This window comes from Pygocentrus nattereri, chromosome 14, assembly GCF_015220715.1.
Source record: "Pygocentrus nattereri isolate fPygNat1 chromosome 14, fPygNat1.pri, whole genome shotgun sequence".
Lineage (NCBI taxonomy): Eukaryota > Metazoa > Chordata > Actinopteri > Characiformes > Serrasalmidae > Pygocentrus > Pygocentrus nattereri.
Genome location: NC_051224.1, coordinates 22,408,754 through 22,432,570, shown reverse-complemented (window position 1 = coordinate 22,432,570; position 23,817 = coordinate 22,408,754). Strand labels below are relative to the sequence as shown.

Genomic DNA, 23,817 nt, shown 5'->3' with positions numbered 1-23,817 from the left:
TCACTGATGACGTTGCACCACGAAGGGAAGGTTTAAAAATGTAATAGACAAAATAAGAAAGGTCAGAAGAACAAAGAAACAGGAGTCTGATTAGAGAAAACAAGTTAAAGCTTAAATCAACATTGACCACATACAGGGTACCTCAGAAACCTTTACTCCTCTCATGAGCCTCTATAGGGGACACTGAAGCCACATTACTGTGCACGTAACATTTAGCTCATTTGAGTTTTTTAATGCTAACATAAAGCTAATGCTTGTTTGGGAGGTACTGCATAATGCAGGATCTGTCAGTAACTCAGAAATCGCGTTTTATAACAACCACTTGAAGGGCTACAGAACTGGAGTTCCAACACAACTGACCTGTTCATGCTCCTCCCTCAAACACATCCTACTGTAGCAGCTCAGCTTAGCTGGACAACCTGAGGAAACTGTAGTGCTGGATTCAGTTTGATCAAAACACCTGAATGATTACCTTTTGATTTAACGGCATCAATGTAGAGTCAAGCTAATATTGACACAGCAAATTCTCCTTTACAACCTGCCTAGTTTTGATTACCCCGATAACAAGAGGATAGTGGGCCACTAAGCTGGTGGTCCACTGGTATTTTGATCAACATTTTCTGGTCGGCCCACCGGCAGTTATGCAGAGTATTAGACAAAACAATAATTGCTCATTTTCCACTCACAGTCCCATTTAACTGATTTTTCCTTCCTTCCTTTCTTTAGTTATACTTTGTAAATTAGTTTAGTAAATAATTTTAATCTAGCTCAGAGTCACCAACATCTTTTATAAAATAATTTTATATCAAGACTTTTTTTTTTGTTTGTAACATTTGTTTCAGTTTATTTTCCAAAATAAAAGTCTCTGTGCATTTAAAATCTGCTTGAGAAAATTAAAAACTAGTTACTCCTTGTATGCAGGACAGTAATCTGGGTGGTCCAAGGGATGGACCAGCATCAGCAAACAGTCAGCAGGTGCTGACCTTATCAAGCCAGTGGACCGATATATGCTCGCTATCTGGGTATCCATTCAACTGTGAATGCACAGTATTAGAATCCTATGAATATCAACAGATTAAGTACTAGAATAGAAATAGCCATCTGACAGAAGATTAGATTTAAAGCATATTACTTTAAATGAATATTTTATATTTGATGCTGGGATGAATAACTGGCTCTAAATGTAGGTATTGTGATATAAACTGAGTCTGTTCTACAGTTTCTCATTAGGCTGAATGAATAACTGGCTCTAAATGTAGGTATTGTGATATAAACTGAGTCTGTTCTACAGTTTCTCATTAGGCTGAATGAATAACTGGCTCTAAATGTAGGTATTGTGATATAAACTGAGTCTGTTCTACAGTTTCTCATTAGGCTGAATGAATAACTGACTCTAAATGTAGGTATTGTGATATAAACTGAGTCTGTTCTACAGTTTCTCATTAGGCTGAATTAATAACCGACTCTAAATGTAGGTATTGTGATATAAACTGAGTCTGTTCTACAGTTTCTCATTAGGCTGAATGAATAACTGACTCTAAATGTAGGTATTGTGATATAAACTGAGTCTGTTCTGCAGTTTCTCATTAGGCTGAATGAATAACTGACTCTAAATGTAGGTATTGTGATATAAACTGAGTCTGTTCTACAGTTTCTCATTAGGCTGAATTAATAACCGTCTCTAACTGTAGGTATTGTGATAGTAGTTGTAGTTCTTTTGCAGCATTAAAATAATGCATCTGTGGGCGGAGCATGGACAGGACAATTTAACTAATATCATGAAGATTTGTTTTATGTATTAGAGAGAGAGAAAGAAAAAAATAAAAATTCTGCCGACCTGAAGGTTCAACCCCAAACACACACTTATAAAAGCAAACTTTACTCTAAAAACAGCCTCAGTGCTTCTTTCTTTGTGCTCCTTTCCAAGTAACTCGGGTACAAATATATATACATATAGACTTACGTACCATACTTTTGTTTCTTGGCCATGTTAGAAAAATCACATTCGTTTTCTTCATGTAACATACTGACAGGGCAGTTGTGCGAACTTCAAAATTACTGCATTTCACTCTCTGCATCTAATTCAGAACACAACAAAGTAGTCTTGTCACGTTTTAAAGCCTTCCTTAGAGCCATCCACACTGTGGAAATGTGTTTGATGTGTGGGCATATGAAGCTAGCCACTGCTAATAAACAACCAGCTTGGAAGAACAGCTAGGAAAGGCTGTGCTATTGAATAGCACATTTCTACCCTAGCTGACCTACAATTAACAACTTTTATTTTGAACTATAACTATAAATTAACTTTAATTTATAACTTTAATAACTTTTGTTCCTCATTTGACATTCATTCCTACTTTGTTCAAGGTATTTTTTCCTGTTAGGAAGGTAACAGTTCAAGTTCTGTCAGTACCCAGCAGACATCTGCATCAGTAACTGGTCAACAGGGGAAAGAACAGACAGATTTCCTGACCTGTCTGAATGTAGACGTATTGCACCTATATACGTAAAATTGTGCTTGTATTCTAGCTCACAAGCAGCTACTGTACCATAAAGGACAAATGAGTGGATAAGTAAGAAAAATACACCTATAAAGGACACATACAGAGGTGTGTTAGAGTCGTGCTGGACCTAAGGCCATTTTCGGCTGCTTTGCATAATTGTTTTAGTGGTGTTTTTACCAACGGACTGTTCAGTAAAGCGGTCTACTTTAGAGTAACTAAATCTATCCCTTTAAAAAAAGTTCCTACACACAACACAAGACAAACAGAACTAGGGGACGACGGCCGTAAGCAGCACACAGCCTGCCAGCGTGGAGGAGTGAATCAGTGGGTTAAGGGCAGGTGGTCCAGTACATACGGTTCTTACAGTTGATTGGGAGAAGGAGGTCTAGTTCGGCAATCTGACTGGCCAATCAGACGACGACTGGGGACCAGTCCCTCTTTATTCGTCCATACTGTGTGTGGATAGAAAAGGACAGGAAGGTGAGATGTGATGGCAGCAAAAATCATTATTATTATTGCTAATGGTTATTTAATTAGCCCCCTTTGAAGAAAAGCAAAACAAAAAGTCTTTTAATGGCAGACTGGCATAAAAAGTGAATGCACTATGATATTGGAATGATTAGCAACAGCAGATATTTGCTAAAAAAATGGTCATTGCAAGGCTGTTAAGAATTTATCAATATTTTAAACTGATATTTGATGTATTTATTGAACTCTGGAAGAGCAGAATGTTCAGGTGACACCACAGTTTCCTTCTTAAGCCAAGCAGTTTGCTTTTTTGCTATTAGGCCAAAGTAGCTAACAAGTAATGGAAGCTTACATCCAATCAATCACTGGCATGCCTAAATCATCATATACTTGCTTTAAAGCGAGTGGAGTTCAGTAGCTCTAATTGACTTATGTGGTTTCTGATCCTGTATGATGTCACTACAAGATACAGACATGAAATGTGATGCTGAAAAAAGCTGTTGGATCTCAGTGACAACTAGAGAAGTGACACATGACTATTAACCTCTTCAACTCCTTGAGACCACCAGCACATTGTCATATTCTTCATAACTCATATTTCATAAGCTACAGACGGTGGGTGTCATATGAGAATTGTAACCGTCTTCTTTACAATCAGATAGATGTATAAATGTAATTTTACACCCTTATAATAAAAGAAGTTGAACTCAATTTTTTTCTAAAAGTTGACCCATTTTTCTACAAATCTGGGCTAAAAGCTATAAACAGATGGCGTCTCTTCAGTGACCTGCTCTGCAAAAAATTATTTTTATAAAATAATACAAAAAGCGTCTGAGATGTTTGGCTTTCAGCAGTAAATTGTAAGCATATAGTAATATATGTATATAAATAAATCAATACATTTATTTCATACAGAATTCAGATGGACAAACCAAAATATACCCTGGAGAATAAGAGAAAGTAAAGCATCTCTGGCTGGATGTAACACAAGAGCAGAAATTCTTTGGGACTTGTAAACAGAAATCTGACCAACCTCTCTTTAAACAAATAGCAAACTTCAAAATGACAAAATGACCATTTATTATTTTGAAAAATAAAAAGAAATGAATACCTAACAACTACTTACATCAGAACTGTAAGCACATTTATACATGCACACAAAAACAAATAGTTCTGTTTCATTTTATTTTATGTTGTAGCATCAGAGTTGTATTTAGTTTAAAAATAATGTTCTTGCTTTTGTTGAATGTAGTTGGGAGTTGTGTTCTTAGTTGGTGTGGGACCCTTACTTTGAAGCACCTTACTTTGAAGCACTCTGGGGGGTGTAAGATAGCGAGATTCAGTATTCCAGCTGGCTGGGAGAAAAACGGTAGAGCCTGAGCAGCCTGTGTGCTGCGTGTTTTCCTCCTTTCCTGCAGCTGTTTTGAGCCGAGTTTACATTAAAACATTAGAGTTACGCTGACGTTTTCAGTCTCAGTGTGTTCCACAGTTGCCGAATGATTGTTATTTGTCTCTCATGCGGGAGAGCAGGTTCGGTTTGTGTAATGACGTCTTTGTTGCGTAGCAGTATGAGGTAATTAGATCTGTTCTGTCATTGCTGCTTGAACAATGTGTTTATCGTGGAAACTCGTATCACAATAACTCTAAAAATTTGATCTATCGTGCAGCCATATTGTATGAACAGAGTCAGTTGGCTCTATATGTTCACTACAAATGTTGCGTAGGGTGCCGCAAGTTACTGAAGACTATATAACCCACACACTAAAAATGTCTTTTCTGGAAAATTTGTGTATATTTTGTTTCACCAAATTATTACTTTATTCCTTTATGTCTCCAAATATTTATTTCAAAACACCTAAAACGGTTTAAGGGCAACAAGTAAATACACTAACCTGTATGTCTGTGAGCTCCTTGAAGAACCTCGTGGCAAGTTCTGGACCATTCTGCATAGTGGGAATCTGATACGTCTACAAGACAGACAGAAAAACGAATGGAAAAACTCAACGCATACAGACATCTTTAAGAAAGGACCCACATTAGTCTTCATAATGCTATTCCAGCTCTCACTACTTCACATCAGTGCTTAAAATATTTTCCAATCTAGCTCAGCGCATCACCATCTTATTTCCCCCCCCATTTTCTCCCCAATTTAGTCGTCGATTCAAGCCACTAGTCAGGACTCCCCCAATCACACAATACTACCAGCACTAGGAGGGCGAAGGCAAACACGGGCTTCTTCCGAGACCTGTGAGGCGCCATCACATCTTTTCGAACTCCCGCTCACACATCATTGGACAGCCGAACACGCTCGGAGGAAAGCGCCAACCGCCAGATCTGTTAGGTCAGGTAACATACGCCTACACTGGCTAACATCGTGCTGACCATCCTGGCCAACCAGAAAGCAAGGACAATTGTTTTCTCAGACTCCTGACCACAGGTACTGTAGCATCACTGGGAGCATCATCTTTTAAGAAATAAAAAACCTCTTTCTCCGTATTCATCCCTCACACTAAAATCAACTTCCACACTGACGTACAGTTTTCTCTCTCAGTCATCTTCCACTGTGCGGCAACAGGACTGAGATGAAAATTGATAAACTGCTTGATAAAATTATTGCTAAAAATTGATAGTCATATGAAACTGTGGGTATTTTACAGTAAAATTCCATATTTCTAGGACATTTTCAATTTGCACTAACGGAGGTAACAAAGCTTTTGCCCAAAGTCAGAGTTTTATAGAAGAAGTGGGCAAAAAAAATTATCTTCAGAAAAACACCATCACTAATAGGGGTGGGATGAAATATCGATACAGTGATATATGGTGTCGCCATCTTTTGTAATATGTCATTGATACACTGGCACCAAACCTTCATTTATTTATTGAAACATGCACACGCTGTAAACACTCTGAACAGACATCCCCTCCAATTTGGTTTACCAGATTCACTACTTCAGGACGCTTACATTGTAATAATGTCACAGTATATGTGTGCTAAAGAGTCATGAAGCTAAGCTCTGCACTTTACTGTAGACTGTTTCATACTGGTTATCAAATTCTGTGAAACTAAAACCAATTAATAAATAATTCCTTCTATACATTAGGAGTATTTTTTTTTTTAGTTACACAGATATCCCGATGCATCGTAGAGGATTGTCTTGCAATATAATGGGTATCACAGCACTGTGAGCAACGTATTGTATTGTATGGTGAGGAGCCCCATGATTCCCACCCCTAATTGCTAATGTGTTTCACATCAGAGCTCACGGTTGCCTGTGGTTTGTTCATGTCTTTTAATAAAGCTTGGAATCAAATGAAAGCATACTGTACAAATTAAATTTGTGCAAAACTTCAGGACAGTTAATTACTGAAGCACGATTAAGAATGAACACTAGTCTCTGATGTGCTTTTCTCTGTGTGGCAGCACATCATTCACATGCACTACTTTTAAAGCTCAAAATTTCTAATACACTACAGATTCTTTGGCAGACTTTAAACAGCAGTTAGTGGGCAATAGTGAAGTACCTGTCCTTTGTAGAGGAGACTGCCAACAGGACACACCACACAGGCGGTTCCTGCTCCAAACACCTCTCGCACCCGACCAGCTTTCAGAGCTTCCAGGAACTCTTTCATAACCACAGTCCGCTCAGTAACCTTAAACTCACCCTGAAACACACATATATACACACACAAACGCTTTAGTCAGCATCTTCATCAACTCCTGCTCCTCATGCTTGATCAACAAGTCACACACATGTTCAAAAACGTTCAAATTGGGTTAGGAACTGAATCAGACCAATCAAAAACCATTAAACACAAAATACTTTGCCTATTGAGGCTTTGGGGACACAAATACAAGTTCAGCATGCTTGTCTGTTTGCAATATCCATGTTAAGTTTAATTAAGTAGCCATCACTTCAATGAGAACCAAATTGAGGACAAAGGAACGTCTTCTGTAATAGCCTAAGTTCATAATCTGGACAGGTTTGCATGGTTTTCTACTTTGTACACTAGTTAGTCTCAAGCTATCCTTTTACTAAACTAAGTCATGTCTTAACTAGTAACGACTAACTAATGTGCCCGTCACTTTAACTTGACAATGGCATGTGCAAAATTTGTCAACGTAAACGTGCCGGCAGCGTGTGCCGACTTCTTACATGGAAAAACTATCCAATATAGAAGAGAACAATGTAGCGCAACCCATGGCAACCTAGTGATGCATGAACCTGAACTTAGCAAACAACTGCGCTATAACTAGCTTACGAGTGAACACAGCTGGCACAACCGGCTCCTGATCCTCAGTCCAGATAAGAAAACCGGATTTAAAAAACATCCTAACTGGACAAAACTTCCTAAATAACTCCTAACGTAGGCACAACCCCAGTGGTGTCCTGGGTTCTGTTTTAATTGTCTATTATTTTAGGCAACTGTGAAAGGCAGTACAACAATCTCACAATAGCATAATTACGTTACATTTCTTAATTAAGCAGTAGAAGACGAAAGGGAGCATGTTGTCACTAAATAACACCACGACTGTGATTTGGTCCCCGAAGATCATCACAGCTGTGATGTTATTGGCGATAACACATGACCGAGCGTTCTACTGCTTTAATACAACAGTGAAATAAATAAAGTAATAAATTAATAAACTGGGTCATAAACGGCGCGTTTACTATGCTTTAATGATCGCAGTTCCTTCCGCTAAATTATAGTTCCTTAACAAGCAGCTTGTTGCTATGTCAGAGTAGTGAGCTCCGCCCACTTGCTGCTCAGCCTGCAGTTCGTTCTTCAGCTCCACACACTTAACTCCCAAACTGTCGTCACCACTGAGCAGCTTTTTGTTTTTATTGGGTCGGTTTTATGGCTCAGTCTGATTTGGTCAGACTATGAAGATCAGACCCCACGTCTGGTGAATGGTACTGGGTTCATTTCTGGCTGATTCCAGGTTGTTTAGCTGTTCTTCTGTCACAGCTGCCACTGAAAAGCTGCTCAGTGGTGATGAGTTTGGGAATTTAGTGTCGTCTCATCTTCAGAGTCGGACCAAATCAGCTGTCAATCAAATGTGATCTTAAAAGCATCAGTTTTCTGTTTGTGGCAAAGTAAGAAGTAAAAATGTTCAAATGGCTTCAGAGATTAATTTTCTCATATGTGACAAAAGAGCCTTTGTATCTATTACTTATAGACATTCCTTCAGTCCATGTGCGAGATGAGCTGCCTTTAGCAGAGAGCAGTGTTGTGGAAATTGGTAAATCAGCCATTAGGGTTGTACTTTGTGTACTTCTGGTGCCGGTCCCAAGCCCGGATAAATGGTGAGGGTTGCGTCAGGAAGGGCATCCGGAGTAAAACTTGTGCCAAAACTATCATGCGGATCACAGATATTATTGCCATACCGGATCGGTCGAGGCCCGGGTTAACAACAACGAGAGGTTCAGATCAGTGAGCAGCAGTTTGGTTTCATGCCCAGAAAGAGTACCACAGATGCAATTTTTGCGTTGAGAGTGTTGGTAGAGAAGTACAGAGAAGGTCAGAGGGAGCTACATTATGTCTTTGTGCATCTAGAGAAGGCATATGATAGGGTGCCAAGAGAGGAACTGTATACTGTATGAGGAAGTCAGGTGTAGCTGAAAAGTATGTTAGGGTGGTGCAGGACATGTATGAGGATAGTGAGACAGTGGTGAGGTGTGCAGTTGGAGTGACAAATGGTTTCAAGGTGAAGGTAGGGTTACATCAGGGATCAGCTTTGAGCCCCTTCTTGTTTGCAATGCTGATGGAAAGGCTGACAGATGAGGTCAGGCAGGAGGCTCCATGGACCATGATGTTTGCAGATGACATTGTAATCTGTGGTGAGAGTAGAGACCAGGTGGAAGAGAATCTGGAGAGGTGGAGGTTTGCACTGGAGAGGAGAGGAATGAAGGTCAATAGAGACAAGACGGAATACATGTGTGTGAATGAGAGGGAGGCAGGTGGAAAGGTGAAGATGGAAGGAGTAGAGGTCGTAAAGGTGGATGACTTCAAATATCTTGGGTCAACCATCCAGAGCAATGGACAGTGTAGAAAAGAGGTGAAGAAGATGGTGCAGGCAGGATGGAGTGGGTGGAGACGGGTGTCAGGGCTGATGTGTGACAGAAGGATAGCAGCAAGAGTGAAAGGGAAGGTTTACAAGACAGCAGTGTGTCCTGCTATGATGTATGGTTTGGAGGCTGTGGCTCTGTCTAAAAGACAGCAGGCTGAGCTGGAGGTGGCGGAGATGAAGATGATGAGATTTTTGTTGGGAGTGACAACGATGGACAAGATTAGAAATGAGCAGATCAGAGGGACAGTGAAGGTGGAGCAGTTTGGAGATAAAGCCAGAGAGGCCAGGTTGAGATGGTTTGGACATGTGTTGAGGATGAATAGTGGATATATTGGTCAAAGAATGTTGGAGATGGAGCTGCCAGGTAGAAGGAGAAGAGGTAGACGTCAGAGAAGGTTTATGGATGTAGTGAAGGTGGACATGGAGATGGTTGGTGCAAAAGTAGAGCAGGCAGTAGATAGGGCAAGATGGAAGCAGATGATCCGCTGTGGCGACCCCTAAAGGGAGCAGCCGAAAGAAGAAGAAGTGTGGAAATTGGTATAGATTACCTTATATGTGTAGACCTTGCAAAATTTACCTAATTTACATGGCATACTTTACCACGGTTGCCATTTGTGACCTTTCTAACCTCATACCATCTCATCTACACCATATGTTGCTGCCTCTTTGCTTCTTGGCACATCCATTCAAGGGGGTTCGTAATTTGATTAAGCAAGCTTGTAATTGCGCAGTAAGTGCTTATTTGCTCAGGAAAAAAAAAAACATTAACATTAGAATAAATTCAAATAATAATACAGTAAGTAGTGATTTTATGTTTATCATTGTGTTCATTTGACCATTTCCTGCCCTCTCCTTAATAAAGCCCAGTATTAACTGTAGTTATCAACCAATACCTGCTTCATCTAGTCAGTGCTTCATTATGTAAAATCAAGAGTGCTGGTAATGGAATTTAATAAATATGTGATGGCTGCAGTTGTCCATGGTGTCCAAATAATGTGCTAAAATGCTTTTACATAGTATTGTAGTGTGTGTGTGTGTGTGTGTGTGTGTGTGTGTGTGTGTGTGTGTGTGTTGGTGGTGGACAAAGTACACAAATCATGTACTTGAGTTAAAGCAGAGATACCCAAGGTAAAATATTAAGAGTAAAAGTAGAAGTTCCTCCCTTTAGACGTCAACTTGAGTAAAAGCACAAAAGTATTTGGTTTCAAATGTACTTAAGTTGGAAATGACAACACGGGATATGAAAGGACAATGGGTGTTGGGAACACAGAATGAAAACGGAGGAAGACTTTGTGAGTTCTGTCAGCAGAACGGACATGTCATCACAGGAACATTATTCCCTCACAAGGAGATCCATAAAGCAACATCAGCAGATGGAAAAGTCAAGAACCAAATCAACCATCTTCTGATTAGCGGGCAGTGGAGGTCATCGGTACAAGACTCCCGAGCACAGAGAGGGGCTGATGCCAAGAGCGACCAACAATTGGTGAGGACACGTATTAGGCTGCGCCTCAACTCACACAGGAACAACAAGAAGGTCAGGCCGAGATTAGACAGTGAACATTTACAAAACAAAGAAACAAGGAAGAGGTACTGTGAGGCAGTAAGGAGCAAGCTGGAAGAGACCAAGACGGAGAGTGAAGATATAGAGGAAGTGTGGGAACAACAGAAGAATGCGTATGTTAAGTCAGCAGAAGAAATACTCGGCTTTAGAAAAGGGAAGAACAAGCCATGGATAAGCGATAACAGCTGGAAACTTATTGAGGAGAGGATGTGAAGTTTACGGGTGTGAAGCCTGGAAGCTGATCTTCCAGACCAAGTGTTTGAGAAGGATACTCAGAATCAGATGGCAGCAACATGTATCCAACAGAAAGGTGCTAGAGATGGCAGGAGCGGAGAAGATCAGCGAGGAGGTTAGAAGAAGGAGATAGAACTCGATTGGGCATGTGCTGAGAAGGGACAGGAATGATGACTGTGCTGTTGCCCTCGAGTGGACACCAGAAGGAAGAAGGAAAAGGGGCCGCCCGAAAACAACTTGGCGGAGAATGGTGGAGGCGGAGAGGAACAGAGCAGGCTGGAGCAGGTGGAATTCAGCACGTTGCGCAGCTGCAGGCCGAACCAAGAGGAGAAGTGATGTTCAAGCCTTGTGTGCCTCCTGGCACAGAAAGAATTAAAGAAGAAAGAATCTCAGGATCCGAAACGTTTCCTTTCCTATATTGATCTGTCGGTCTCTGTTCATAAACATAAACTAGTCAAAACAAATTTACTATAAAATGAAAGTGTGTGTGTGTGTGTGTGTGTGAGTGTAGACCTTCAAACAGAAGATGACGATACTACCAAAACCTGTTATACCCACTTCAGTGTATCAACACTGTTTTCTGACACTAAACAATGAATTAACTGTTTGAAAGGTTAAACCAGAGCAGCAGCAGCTACCTCTGTTCCTTTTCCTCTTCCACTGTAACTTCTTCACTTCCTGCTTGACCCACTTACTTCTGCGTCCCCCCTCTTCCCCTCCCCCCACTCGCTCACCCATTCTCTGGCAAGATCCAGCAGAGACTGCCTGGTGACTCCTGGGAGAATGATGCCGTCTAGTGGAGGAGTGACCAGCTCTCGTTCTAAGGACAGATAAATAGGTACACATTAAAAAGAACTGGATATATTAGAGAGCAGACAAAATCTGATTTTAATCCAGTATGAACCTGCAGTGTGTGTAGTTTTACAGTCTGACGGTAATAATTGTGGAGTGATTTTAATACAGTATGAATGTGCAGTGCATGTTTTTACAGTCTGATGGCTCCAATAGTGCTTAAGACAGCAGCCAAAGACAGACATACTGAAAGAATGTCATCCTAAACAATCCACATCCCTCTCAGACATTCACTGCAGGTCCACAGATAGCCAGCAGAGGGAGACAGAAGCCACACAGGGCCTGACTCACCTCCTTTCTCAGTAGTCCAGTAGATGAAGAGGTTCATGGTGCCGACCTCAGTGATCTCCTCATCCTCCCCATAGAGCCACAACACCTGCTGACAGCCCTGCCTCAGTGCCTCTGTCTGGATCGCAATGGTCGGACCGTAGTTACTGAAACCGACACAGACAACAGTTACTTAAGTAGTAGTAACTGACTAACTCACAGTAGATACTGAATATTTTAACTTGGATACTGACTAACTCAGTACATCCCAGACAAAGATTTTTTCCAATCTGATTGAATATATTCTCATTACAGATGAAGACTTAAGTGTTTATATTCTCACTCTACTCAACAATCTGATTAAAATCTTAATCATATCCAAAATTACACGCATGTGTAGAGAACCACTTAGTGTAGACATTACCCTGACAACAAACATGACATGAGATGAGCAGCAGTGAGCAGTGCTTGTTTTTAATTACTTTAAAATGATGTCAGACTAAGGAAAACGTCCTTCACATGTCTGTATTAAAGAAGGTTGACAGGAAGACATCGTGTTCTGAGACACAAAAGATGGATGTCCGTCCCACCGCCGTCTTTTAAGGATCAGAGCATAAACTTAGTCTCCTCTGCAGACCAGTGACGTGACGCACATACAGAACGGACTTGAACTTTCCGATAGGGAATCAGATACAGACCTTAACACTGATATTAATCTTCTATTTAACTGATTATTTACAGGATTATCCACGTAAATCAATCGGATAGAAACTGTTTTCTGAATGGCCTCAATCGAACTAGACTATTCCAATTGAGCTGTTAGTTGGATTATAAAGGGATTATTTGACTGCATGAAAACGTGGCGAACTTATAGTAGTTACAGACTAATACACCTCAACATTAATAATAGAATAATGACCTTGCAATTTAAGGGGATAAGCAAGCCTAAATTCTCAGAGGGTAAATGTAGTTATGCATTTGCTTGAAAAAAATGCAAAAAATGTGTGTAGGTAGTTGGTTGCTTATTACAATGCACTACTATCACTGATTGTTATTAGCGATGCACATGCAAGAATAACTCTATGCATGCTGTTTAACAAAGACAGAACATCACAGGAAGAGAGAGAGGGAGAGAGAGGGAGAGAGAGAGAGAGAGAGAGAGAGAGAGAGAGAGAGAAAGAGAGAGAGAAAGAGAGAGAGAGAGAGAAACAGTAAGAGAGAGGGGGGTGTCATCGTTGTGCTAGGTCACAGACTGCAGACAGTGAGTAAACACAGCTCAGTGTAAGTCTGTTACTGAGGCTCAGACTGCAGGGCTGTGTCTGTATCTGGATTTGGAGCAAATCTCTCTCAGCTTAAGAGCACGAACAGTTTTTGTGGAGGGACCACTAATGAAAAATTAAGACTACTAAATATATATTACACACAACAAATACTGCTATTATTCTTAGCGCTGTAATGATTATTATGCTGTTGCAGTTATTGCTGTTGTCATCAGCATTTGGGACTCAAAATCACCTTATTTTTGCTCCAAATATGAAACTGGCCTGATTTTGTCTGATCCGTGTTGTAGTTTTATGATGTAAATCAGGTGAGGCAGGTACCTCTCAAATTGGTCTCACATTGGTTCTGCAGCTGAAAATTGCATTGCGTGCCCAGCTTGAGCCTCGAACACAGTAAAATCACACGAGCTCTCGCATCTGATCGCCTTATTATATCAGCGCTGCTGTTTTGTCTCAGATCACGGACAGACTTCATCCTGAGTAGAACCTTATAAATGATCCTTGGTCTGTTTTACCTGCTAAAGTGCTGAAGACTGTAGGCTTTGTGTACAGTGAGCCTCGAGGTCTTGACCGTAAAGCAAAGCTAAAGCGAAATGGGACTGTTTTGTTTTCACAATGTACAAATCAATCGAACCTCAAAACGAACTACAAACATTCATTCTTGGAGCCTTTTAGAGGGGTCCGAGTTCATTTGGCGTGTTCACATATGCAAAAGAAGCCGTCACTCAGCGACCGGGGTCCACTTCAGACACTTAAATGTGTGCCCAAGTGTGTAACTGTACCAACAGAACTCAGTTCGGTTCATTTTAAAAGATCTAGATTTGTGAAAACACCCTGAAAAAAAGCTTGAAGCAGACATCAGACAGCAAACGAAACATTGCTGTGTCCACCATGCAGTCAGCTCTTGTCAGTGCTTGACCCTGCGTGCCTGTGGAATGGAATCTGTTCTATTTAAGCACCCAGTACGCAGCTCTATAGGTGCTGGTATACAAGCCTCTCCCACTTTAAGAGGAAAGACTCCACCCACTCAACACACTCAGCATTCTTCTGCTCCAACACACTGCTCAAGACATTAGGACTCCAAGACTGAAGCACTGCAGTGAGTCCTCTCTGGAGCAGAACTGACTCATTTCTGATTTTCCATGTTTGCATGAATGTAGTTTAAAATTACACAGTCCATATCTGCCACTCTGAGCCACCAGCTTATACAGTGCATACATTACCAGCCTGCTGTTACAGTTCATTACACAAGACATAACCAGCTAGTCCATTAGAGCGTGTTAAAACAAACAGGCAGATCAAGCAGGATGGCTTCTGCCTGAGCGCTACTGTGAGAAATGCTCACAGTGCAAATATAAGAAAGCTAGAAGCAGCCAGTTAAAGTGATTCTTCAGCAGAAAAATCATTTATTTTTATGGAAAATTACATTTAAAATTTTTTGTCTTTTTAAATGATTATATCATTGAAGGGGCATATCTTACATTTCATCCTCCTAGAATTATAAGGTTCTATTAAACTTCAACATTATGTGAGGTGTTTAAGCTGTATGTATTTTTGGACTCTTTATCTAGAAAACAAAAGGTTTTATCTCTAAAGTCAAACTAACTTAAGCTATGTTTACACAGCAGGTAAAAGTGGCCAAAAAGCAATCTTTTTCTTTATTTGTGACACAGATGTGTGTCTGTGTGTCAGCGTGAACAGATAAACACACGGAACCTGACATTCAATTGTGGTTTGAAGCGCTTTCATATGTGGTACTGAAATCAGATACAGCAACGCAACTCCGACCGAACAGCCAGATTGGAATTCATGCGGCATTTAGGTCAATCCAGATCTACGTTCATAATTTCACGCTGCTGAGACTCAAACATTTAGGCTGATGTTTCTGTACCAAAAATAGTGAGAATTATCGCAGCTGCTCCATGTTCAAAGAGGTTTCGAATGAAATGACCAGAGGAAACTAAGGCAGCAGCGTCAGAGAACAGTTCGGACACAAACCAAAGAAGTGGCCATGGTCAAATAACGTGCCCTTTTTACGCCAAACTCAATGTGGGTGATGAGTCCAGCTGTCAACGACTGGAACTTCAAAATCGCTCCTGTGACGTGGCGAAGACAAAACTGAAGCTCCGAGAGCGACAGGCGTTTGCTGGCAGTCATGATTGTTTACCTCTGGACGAGCCTCATGAAGCATTGTTTTTTTGCACATGTGGGTCAGTTTAGCAGCTGATCTGTTCAGACTGGTGTCACATGCAGATCACATTTAAAAGATCATGTGAACAGACAAACTGGTGAGAAAATCAGATTAGGGCCAGTTTTACCTGCTGTGTAAAAGTAGTCCAATTGACTTGATTATGTGGTTGCGGACACTGTATGACTCACTGTTATCTATAAAGCAGATAAGAGCAGTTGCAGACACCTTTAAGGCTGAATGTTGTAAAATCTGTAATTTTGTTCATTTTTATAGACAACAGAGGTCACATCATCTCAGAAATCACATAAGTAAACATCCTTATTCAAAATGTTTGCATTTTTAAGTACTCCTCTATGCAAATCTTTAAGCAATCAAATACCAAACAACGAGAGCAGATAAACTTGTGTGAATTTCACTCACCCTCCCATCTTGTAAGCCCCCACACCGCCCCTGCAGGCTCGGACATAACGGGGGTCTGCCAGCAGGGATACAGGGTTAAAGGTTCCGGTGGCGAAGTACGGCCCAACCGGCCCCACGATGACGAACAGCAGGGCCTGGCCTGACCGAGACACGCCCAGAGATGGCTGCAGGGGTCAGAGAGGAGAGGTTATTGTAGCACTTACAGTTAAGAAGGACAAATGATTTAACACTAGAATAAAAAGTCAGGATTGGAGTCTCTGAGCTGAATCGATTAAATTCATAATTAAGTGGTCTTACATTTTTCTGATTTTTTAGAATTATTTGATTTGATATCCTGAACAGCAGATTTGATTGTGATTCAGTGGCACAAAAAACATCATTTTGCCTGAGATTCACAGCTGATATGAGCTCACCTCCATTCCAATGTAAGTGGGCCGGATGTACAGACTGGCATTTGAGGAGTAGGGGACCCACTCCTGGTCCACTTCAATCAGTTTCTTAATGCACTCCAGCAACTCTTGCTTGTCAAATGCCTGGAAAGTGCAGCAAAAACATTCACACCTTCCACAACAAACTCAAGACTGACATGGGCAACAAAATGTCTAAAGCACTATTAGACCTGGATAATTTATATTATACTAGATTAAATTCCCTCCGCAATTATTACCGTCAGACTGTAAAACTACATACACTGCAGATTCGTACTGGATTAAATCACATATCATTAACTACTTAAATAGCAGAATCTGGGTTCCAGACGTCAGTTCTGTAAGGTGTGTGTTGTGGTACTCACAGGGAGGCAGCAGCGATCTGCACTGCGGTACATGCGCTCCATATTCAACATCGGCCTGAACAGACGGATGTGATTATCTGCACCTCTGAACGCCTTCATCCCCTCAAACAGCTGAAACACACAAAGAAGAAAGAAGAAAGAGAATGGAGAGGTGAGAGGAATTACCTTAAACTTACTTTTAACAAGCAGACCTTGCAGATTTCATAGGATAACCTAACGTTTACACAGAGACTGATATCATCGCTGTCCAAATAAATCCATGCAACTCTATTTTTGTCAATTCTTATTTTTCTACATTACTTAAACACACTAGCTCTTCTTTACCTCGTGTGAAAATCGCATGATGAATGGACCAATAGAAATGCATTAACTCATTAACTCACAGTGAAAGATTGGGATAGTGTAGTGGGTAACACCTCTGCCTTCTACACTGTAGACTGGGGTTCAATCCCCACCTGGGTAAGCACCCTACACTATACCAATAAGAGTCCTTGGGCAAGACTCCTAACACCGCCTTGGCCTACCTGTGTAAAATGATCAAATTGTAAGTCGCTCTGGATAAGAGTGTCAGCCAAATGCCATAAATGTAAATGTAAAGATTCCTCTCCTGTGAAGTTACTATTTTGGAGATACTTGTTTTTCTTTGGATTGCATAAATTGCATATTTAAATCTGTTCTCTGTAGAGAAAATTAAGAGAACACGTAACCTGACCGGGGAGAAATTATACACATGTAATAATACATGCATGAGCGCATAACAGCATAAAAAGTCCTGACCTGCACTGAGTAGTGGAGAGCAGAGGTTGCCGGGTGAAGGGAGAGGTTTTGAAAGGGTTTGATCTGAGGGGCTTCCCATCCTCCTTTTTCTGACCAGTGGATGGTCAGCATGTGGTCTGAGAACTGCTTCCCGAACACCAGGGTGGACGGGTCTGGCTTGGGCTTCGGATCATGGCTCTTCTCTACGGTGAGGTCGGCAGCCTGACAGAGAGAGGAGGAGAGAGGAAGGCAGAGGGAGAAGGAGAGAGAAAGAGAACAAACAAAAAGAGGGAGGTGGGAGTAAAGTGGATATGCGGAGGGGCAGAGAGGTGTTTATTCATGATCGCTGATTGCACATGCATCTGAATAACTGATCTGGATCCATTCATGCCAGTTACATGTTTACACAAATTGAATGAAATTAAGTGATGGTGAGAAAGGAGGGGGAGCTGCTGGTGCAGACAGATAAAGGGACAGCATGAAAGAGTGAAAGCACAGAGAGAGAGAGAAGTCAGTCTCTACAGGACAATAAAATTGCTAATGTAAAAAGCTCTGACACTCCCCAGATTAAAACTCCACCCATGCTGTAAATCTTCACAACAGTAGGTCTTAATCCTGGTCCAAGTCTCCAAGCCAGACTTTTGCCTGTCGTCAGAGAGTCTGGTGGACTGCATCACTTAATGCAGCCAATAAGCATGAAAGTTTTTGTACAGTATCAAAAAATAAAACTGAAAATTTCACAATCCTATGGAATTCAATGTCAGTGATCACCCTGAGGCATCTGGTCACACCTGAGATATATATATATATATAACACACACACACACACACATACAAGCTGCTGCAGGAACAAAAACTTGTATCTCCAAAATGGTAACTTCACAGAAGGAAAAACATACTTCACTTTTAATGTAAGTCAATAGAACCAGACTACTTTTCAAGTAATTCTAAGCGATTTGTTTTGATCCATTCATCATTACATTAAGCAAATAAAAAAAACCTGAAAAATGTAGATACCAGGTTTCATTATATATACACGTTTACCTCCAGTATTGTCATTTTTCATTTTTTGACACTATCTGAAAAATACCTGTAGCCCTTTACATTGTGCGTAAATTTTAAAAAAAGCCAAAAATTACTTGGAAAAATTTCTGGTTCCACTGACTTACATTAAAGGTAAAGTATGTTTTTTCCTTCTCCTCTAACGTTACCATTTTTGAGATTATTATGAATTAAGCGTGTCTGACTGGCTAAACAGCATTTTGTTGACTCACTAAACCTGCAGCAGCTGTTGGAACGAGTGAAAGGAGTAAACAGGCCCAGTCAAGCAGAGTCAGGAGACTCAATTGTGGCTAAGACTGACTAATAGCAGTCACACAGGAAACTGAGCCGAGGGGTCCAATTGCCTCCCTGCGCTTCTGTTTAGGTGAATACCTTGAAAGACGAGCTGGCAAAGCGGGAGGATCCAAACGATGAGGAGAGAGGCTGCAGGAAGCGTCTGCATAGTGCCTTAACAGAGAGGAGACATAGAACAGTGGAAGAATAATGAGTACAAAAGACGGGAATCTCAATGAAATTTAATATTTGAAAGTAGATGTGTGAGCAGACACAGTGACACCACTCAGCATCTTACTATCGCTGTATATTAAGAGGAAAGTGCCGTTATAAAACGGATGGCTATGGCCCTAAAATCTGATTGGCCAGTCGAAGCCGCTGTAAAATCCACAATATACGCACACCTATGACTGCATCACGACAGATGAACTCCATCACTGTACCACAGCAAGAAAAACCCTTGTGCTACCAATGGAATAATCTTTGACTCTCATGCTGCTCACAAGGAGCACCGAGTGAACTGATGAAGTAAGAACCCGTTTTTTTGTTTAAACTGAGGGACGACTTATGTTCTTAACTAGAACTGCGCTGGTCAACTAGCTAACACGTTAAAAGAGCCAACAACATAAACAGCTCCATCATTAATATCACAGGCTTGAATTAAAGCCCTTACAGTCTGATTAACTGTAGAACTGCAGTATAAAAGTCTAAAAATGTCACTTCAGTCAAAAGTCGTGTCAAACCCAGGCTGAATCCCAAACGGCTCTGTACTCCCTAAACAGAGTTCTAGCTAGGAAAGTTTAGAAATTCTACAGCCAAACAGTGATCATGTATCGAGTGTGGATGTGTTTGAGTCCCAAATGACTGTTTCTTAGCTGTGTTTTGCTCTGTTGGGCTGCAGGATCCAGTATTTAAACTCCTGTGTAGTGCATTATGTAGGGAGCAAGGAGCCGTTGGAGAGTCAGCCCCAGTGTGAGAAGAGGGCACCGCTGGATTGGTGCTAAAAAAGTCTCATGGTGGTGATTTAGTGACCAAACAGTACTAATAAAGCGGAAGTCCTTTCATGAAACAGTGCTGTGTTATCATATGTTCATCGTTATATGACAAAAAGTCAACAAGTTCATGAAATAACTGCAATATTCAGCAGTGGGCGTCCAAACAGTCTCCTTATTCAGTGGTTGGCGACGATATCGTACTCTAAAGGAACTATATTTCTTGGCAGAATACTAAATGTTGATTATTATAAATAAAAACAAATCATTTTCTAAAACATTGCATATTTTAACATTTTATGTTGGCTACTGTCTTACAAAAGCAACGAGCCACTTGAGGTTGTGTGTTACTACGATGATTTTAATCAGGAAAGGGGGATTTACTCAACTTCACTTTGCGTCTAACATCACCCCCTTCCTCCTGATAAAACCATGGCTTTGAGATAAACAGCCAAAACTCAAATGTTCTGTTTTTAACGTTACTGGCCTTAGGAGAGAGCAATATGATAATATTTTATTGTTATTGTTATATCATTACGTGCTTTTCATATCATGAGTATTCCCTCGGAATAAAATAAGGTGTTAAATAAGCTGATCAAAGGCTCTCACTGCTGTAGCTAGCACCAGTAACGGCAATGTTCACATTAATGTAAAGTTTAAGTCTCAACTATTCTTGTTAATGGAAAACATGAATGTATATCATAAATGTAGTCATTATTATTTACTTGACTTTAAGTTGACTTTCACTGCCAAGGTGACACAGGTTGTTATGATTCAGTGCTTATGAGGGTTTGGCACTCAGCTGCTCCACTCAGCTCCATGTCCCGTGCTAGTGTGCTTGAGCCTATCCATGCACTCATTGGACAGAGAGCAGGACACACCCTGGAATGGCCCCAGACCATCACAGGGTGGGTTCAATACAGTATTAAATCAAGTGAAAGTGTGATACAGCGTATGGAAATGTACAATAATATCAGTCATATGCCCCTCATTTGCAGTCCTTCATGGAAACCATGGTCAATGAACTATGTATCTATTTTTATATTGTCTATTTTTATTGTTACTGTTTTAAGGTCACTATTTTGCACAAGAACATGGTATTTTGCAATATTTTCTTTTGAAGCACAATGCAAACAAATCTATGTAGTATATAATAGTATACAATTAAAGCTCTGGAGAATCTAGACATTAACACAAGTTTGAACACTGAATATATCAAATTTAAAACCACACAAAAACCAGAAATGTGCATTGTAATACCCCTGTTATTAAAGGAGCATTCCACATACTTTTCAAAATGTCTGTACAATTCAGTGTGTGAGGTGTAAACAGAGAGATTCAGAGTGGGTTTGGTGTGAAGTGGTTCAGATGTCTTTACAGTGGTGGTGATAGGAACCAGGGGCCACCATGACTGCAACACAAATATAGACATTTTATTTACTATCCAGAACCACCAGAGAACCTACGAGAGTCTTCGGACTTCATATGGAATGGTGATGATGGAACTTTTTTTTTTTTTTTTACATTTTTAGACCAAAACCTTTGTGAAAAATCATGAAACAATGTTTCAGACATCAGGCAGTGAATTCATAACCATTTTACACATTAACTTTCTGTGAGGGAGCTTTTAGAGGTGGACGTCTGGTTCCTATCATCACCACTGTGAACAGCTCTGACTCAGCAAGTTTCTCCAGAACAGAGCATTTCACACCAAACCCCTCTGACTCTGTTCACATTTGAACCAGTTAATTATGCAGAAATTTGGAAAAATCAGTGGAATTCCTCTTTAAAGCAATCATATAGCTGCACTAAACTTCTAAAATGACATTTTCAATGTACATTTGTTCCTGTAACACTGAGAATTTCCCCGCTGTGGGACTAATAAAGGACTCTCTTATCTTATATATTTTATTAATGGCTTTATTAAACTGATTATTTAGGTTGACATCCCCAAAAAAGTGGAACTAAATAATGGTTAAGATATAAACAAAGCCATTCAGAGTGGTCTGGTGTGAAATGACATGGGGACCCCTGGTTCCTGTTACCAACACTGTAAAGACATCTAGCTAAGTCTCTAACAATCAACCATTTCACACCAAACCACTCAATTACTTTTACATCTCAGCAACTGAATTATGCAGACATTTTGACAAAATAGGCGGAACTGACTTTGAGTGCCCTGTTTGGCCCTAAACTACAGAGACCACGTCGCCTCCACGTCAACAGAAAAAGGATCCAGTGGGAAAAATCCAACAAACCCATTCATTTACACGTTTACGAAGCCTGACCTCCCTCTAACCCCTCATCTTTAAGCCTTAACTCCACTAACACCACCAATAATTAACTCTCACTAACATTGTGGAGGACATTTTCGAGACATCGAAACATAAAAACTTTGTTTACTGCAGTTTCTCCGGTTTCTTCAGCGAATCTTTCCGCTCCACCTTAAACAGAACGGAACTCCTGCACCACTTAAGGTGGATCGGAAAAAATCGAACAAGAGGTCGACATTAAATCAACAAAAGGGGATCAGAGGTTTCCCGGAAGAGGCGTGTGTGTTTAAAGAGATCTATTAATTATTGACAAAAGATTAAAATCGGACAGAAACGATTTAAAACAAAACTCACCGCCCTCAGCGAAGCCATCACACCAGAGCGGTGGGGATCGGAAAACCGTCCGACTCGAAGCAAAATCTCCAAATACTCGAGTTCCGGAATAGAGCACTACCTTATTTACCTTGTTTCTTTGTTTTTATTTCCTTAAATACTTAAAACATATGAGTTTAGTTTGTTAGCTTGAACCCCGTGTCACCGTGATCCTCTGATAAGGGATTATAAGCCGTTTATAGCATTATGGAGAGTGTTTTATAATGGAGCTGTGTAAAATAAGATCGCCACAAAAAAAATCGTTCCGAGAAAAGGCGATGCTGATTGGTCAGATTACGGGGCGTTTTACTTTTCTGCAACTCTGATTGGACAATCCGAGTTTACTTTTTTTTTTCGTTCTATTGGCACTCAGGCTGAGCTAGAATTACGCAGACTTCACGAGGCCACATGATAAAAAACCCCAAATAAGTATAGAAAATCCATTTGTTTTGATGTACACTATTAAAAGATGGTTCTTCAGGGGTCCTTTGGTTCTATATAGAGACATAAACACTCAAAAATTGCATCCTTAAATGGTTCTCTGCATGGTGAAATGTGTTGCATATGGTTCTATATTGAACCTTTTTGGAAAAGGGGCTTCTATTGTTCTACAAGCTTGACATCATAAAACAAAAGCAGAACCCTTTTTGGTGCTATAGAGGACCATATACAACACATTCTTCTTAAGAAACATTTCACCATGCAAAGAACCATTTAAGCATGAAAATGGTTCTGTGGGTGTTCACAGTTCTACATAGAACCACTATCTTTACTGAAAAAACCCTTGTAGAATCATCTTTTTAAAGAGTGTAGTCTTATAGGTGACATGTAAACACTACACATTACAGGTCTTCTCTCACTAAGACATGTTCACTGAAATCAATAAAACACTTTTAAGATAATGTTATAAACAGATAACTGGCAATCAAATAGCAAAATAAATAAATAAAGTAATTGCCAGCCTATAAAAACGTTGTATAACAAAGCGAATACAAAATTATTGCTGTTTGATTTTTAAATAATCATAAATAATCATTTATGACAAAAGCACAGCGAGTCAGGACTCGACACACTTGGTAATAAATAAAATTCTGCCCAAATTCTAACAATATACAAGCAGTTAAAGAACAATTAAAACATTTTAATATCCCAAATCATCTTAGTCAGTAGTAATATTAAGCCGAGGCTGTACTAAATTAGATAGAACATTATTGATCCTAAAGGGAAATTGCAGTGTTTCAGTAGCAAGACATACACTATATTGCCAAAAGTATTTGCTCGTCTGGCTTCACATGCATATGAATTTAAGTGACATCCCACTCTTAATCCATAGGGTTTAATATGATGTCGGCCCACCCTTTGCAGCTATAACAGCTTCAACTCTTCTAGGAAGGCTTTAGACAAGGTTTAGGAGTGTTTATGGGAATTTGACCATTCTTCAAGAAG

The 23,817-nt window shown here is 40.2% G+C and overlaps 1 protein-coding gene across 1 annotated transcript; it reads right to left on the bottom strand.

The window, feature by feature from the left end:
- Nucleotides 1-1,629: 1,629 nt before the first annotated feature.
- On the bottom strand, nucleotides 1,630-22,607 carry bcat2 (branched chain amino-acid transaminase 2, mitochondrial). The gene is made up of 11 exons (XM_017710379.2): nucleotides 22,354-22,607; nucleotides 18,834-18,908; nucleotides 17,421-17,621; nucleotides 16,644-16,754; nucleotides 16,264-16,383; nucleotides 15,851-16,014; nucleotides 11,984-12,126; nucleotides 11,575-11,660; nucleotides 6,495-6,635; nucleotides 4,865-4,939; nucleotides 1,630-2,956 (listed from the first exon to the last, which is right to left on the bottom strand). Exons 1-11 carry the CDS (start codon nucleotides 22,369-22,371, stop codon nucleotides 2,915-2,917), a joined length of 1,176 nt encoding a protein of 391 aa, XP_017565868.1. The 5' UTR covers nucleotides 22,372-22,607; the 3' UTR covers nucleotides 1,630-2,914.
- Between the last annotated feature and the right edge of the window lie 1,210 nt (nucleotides 22,608-23,817).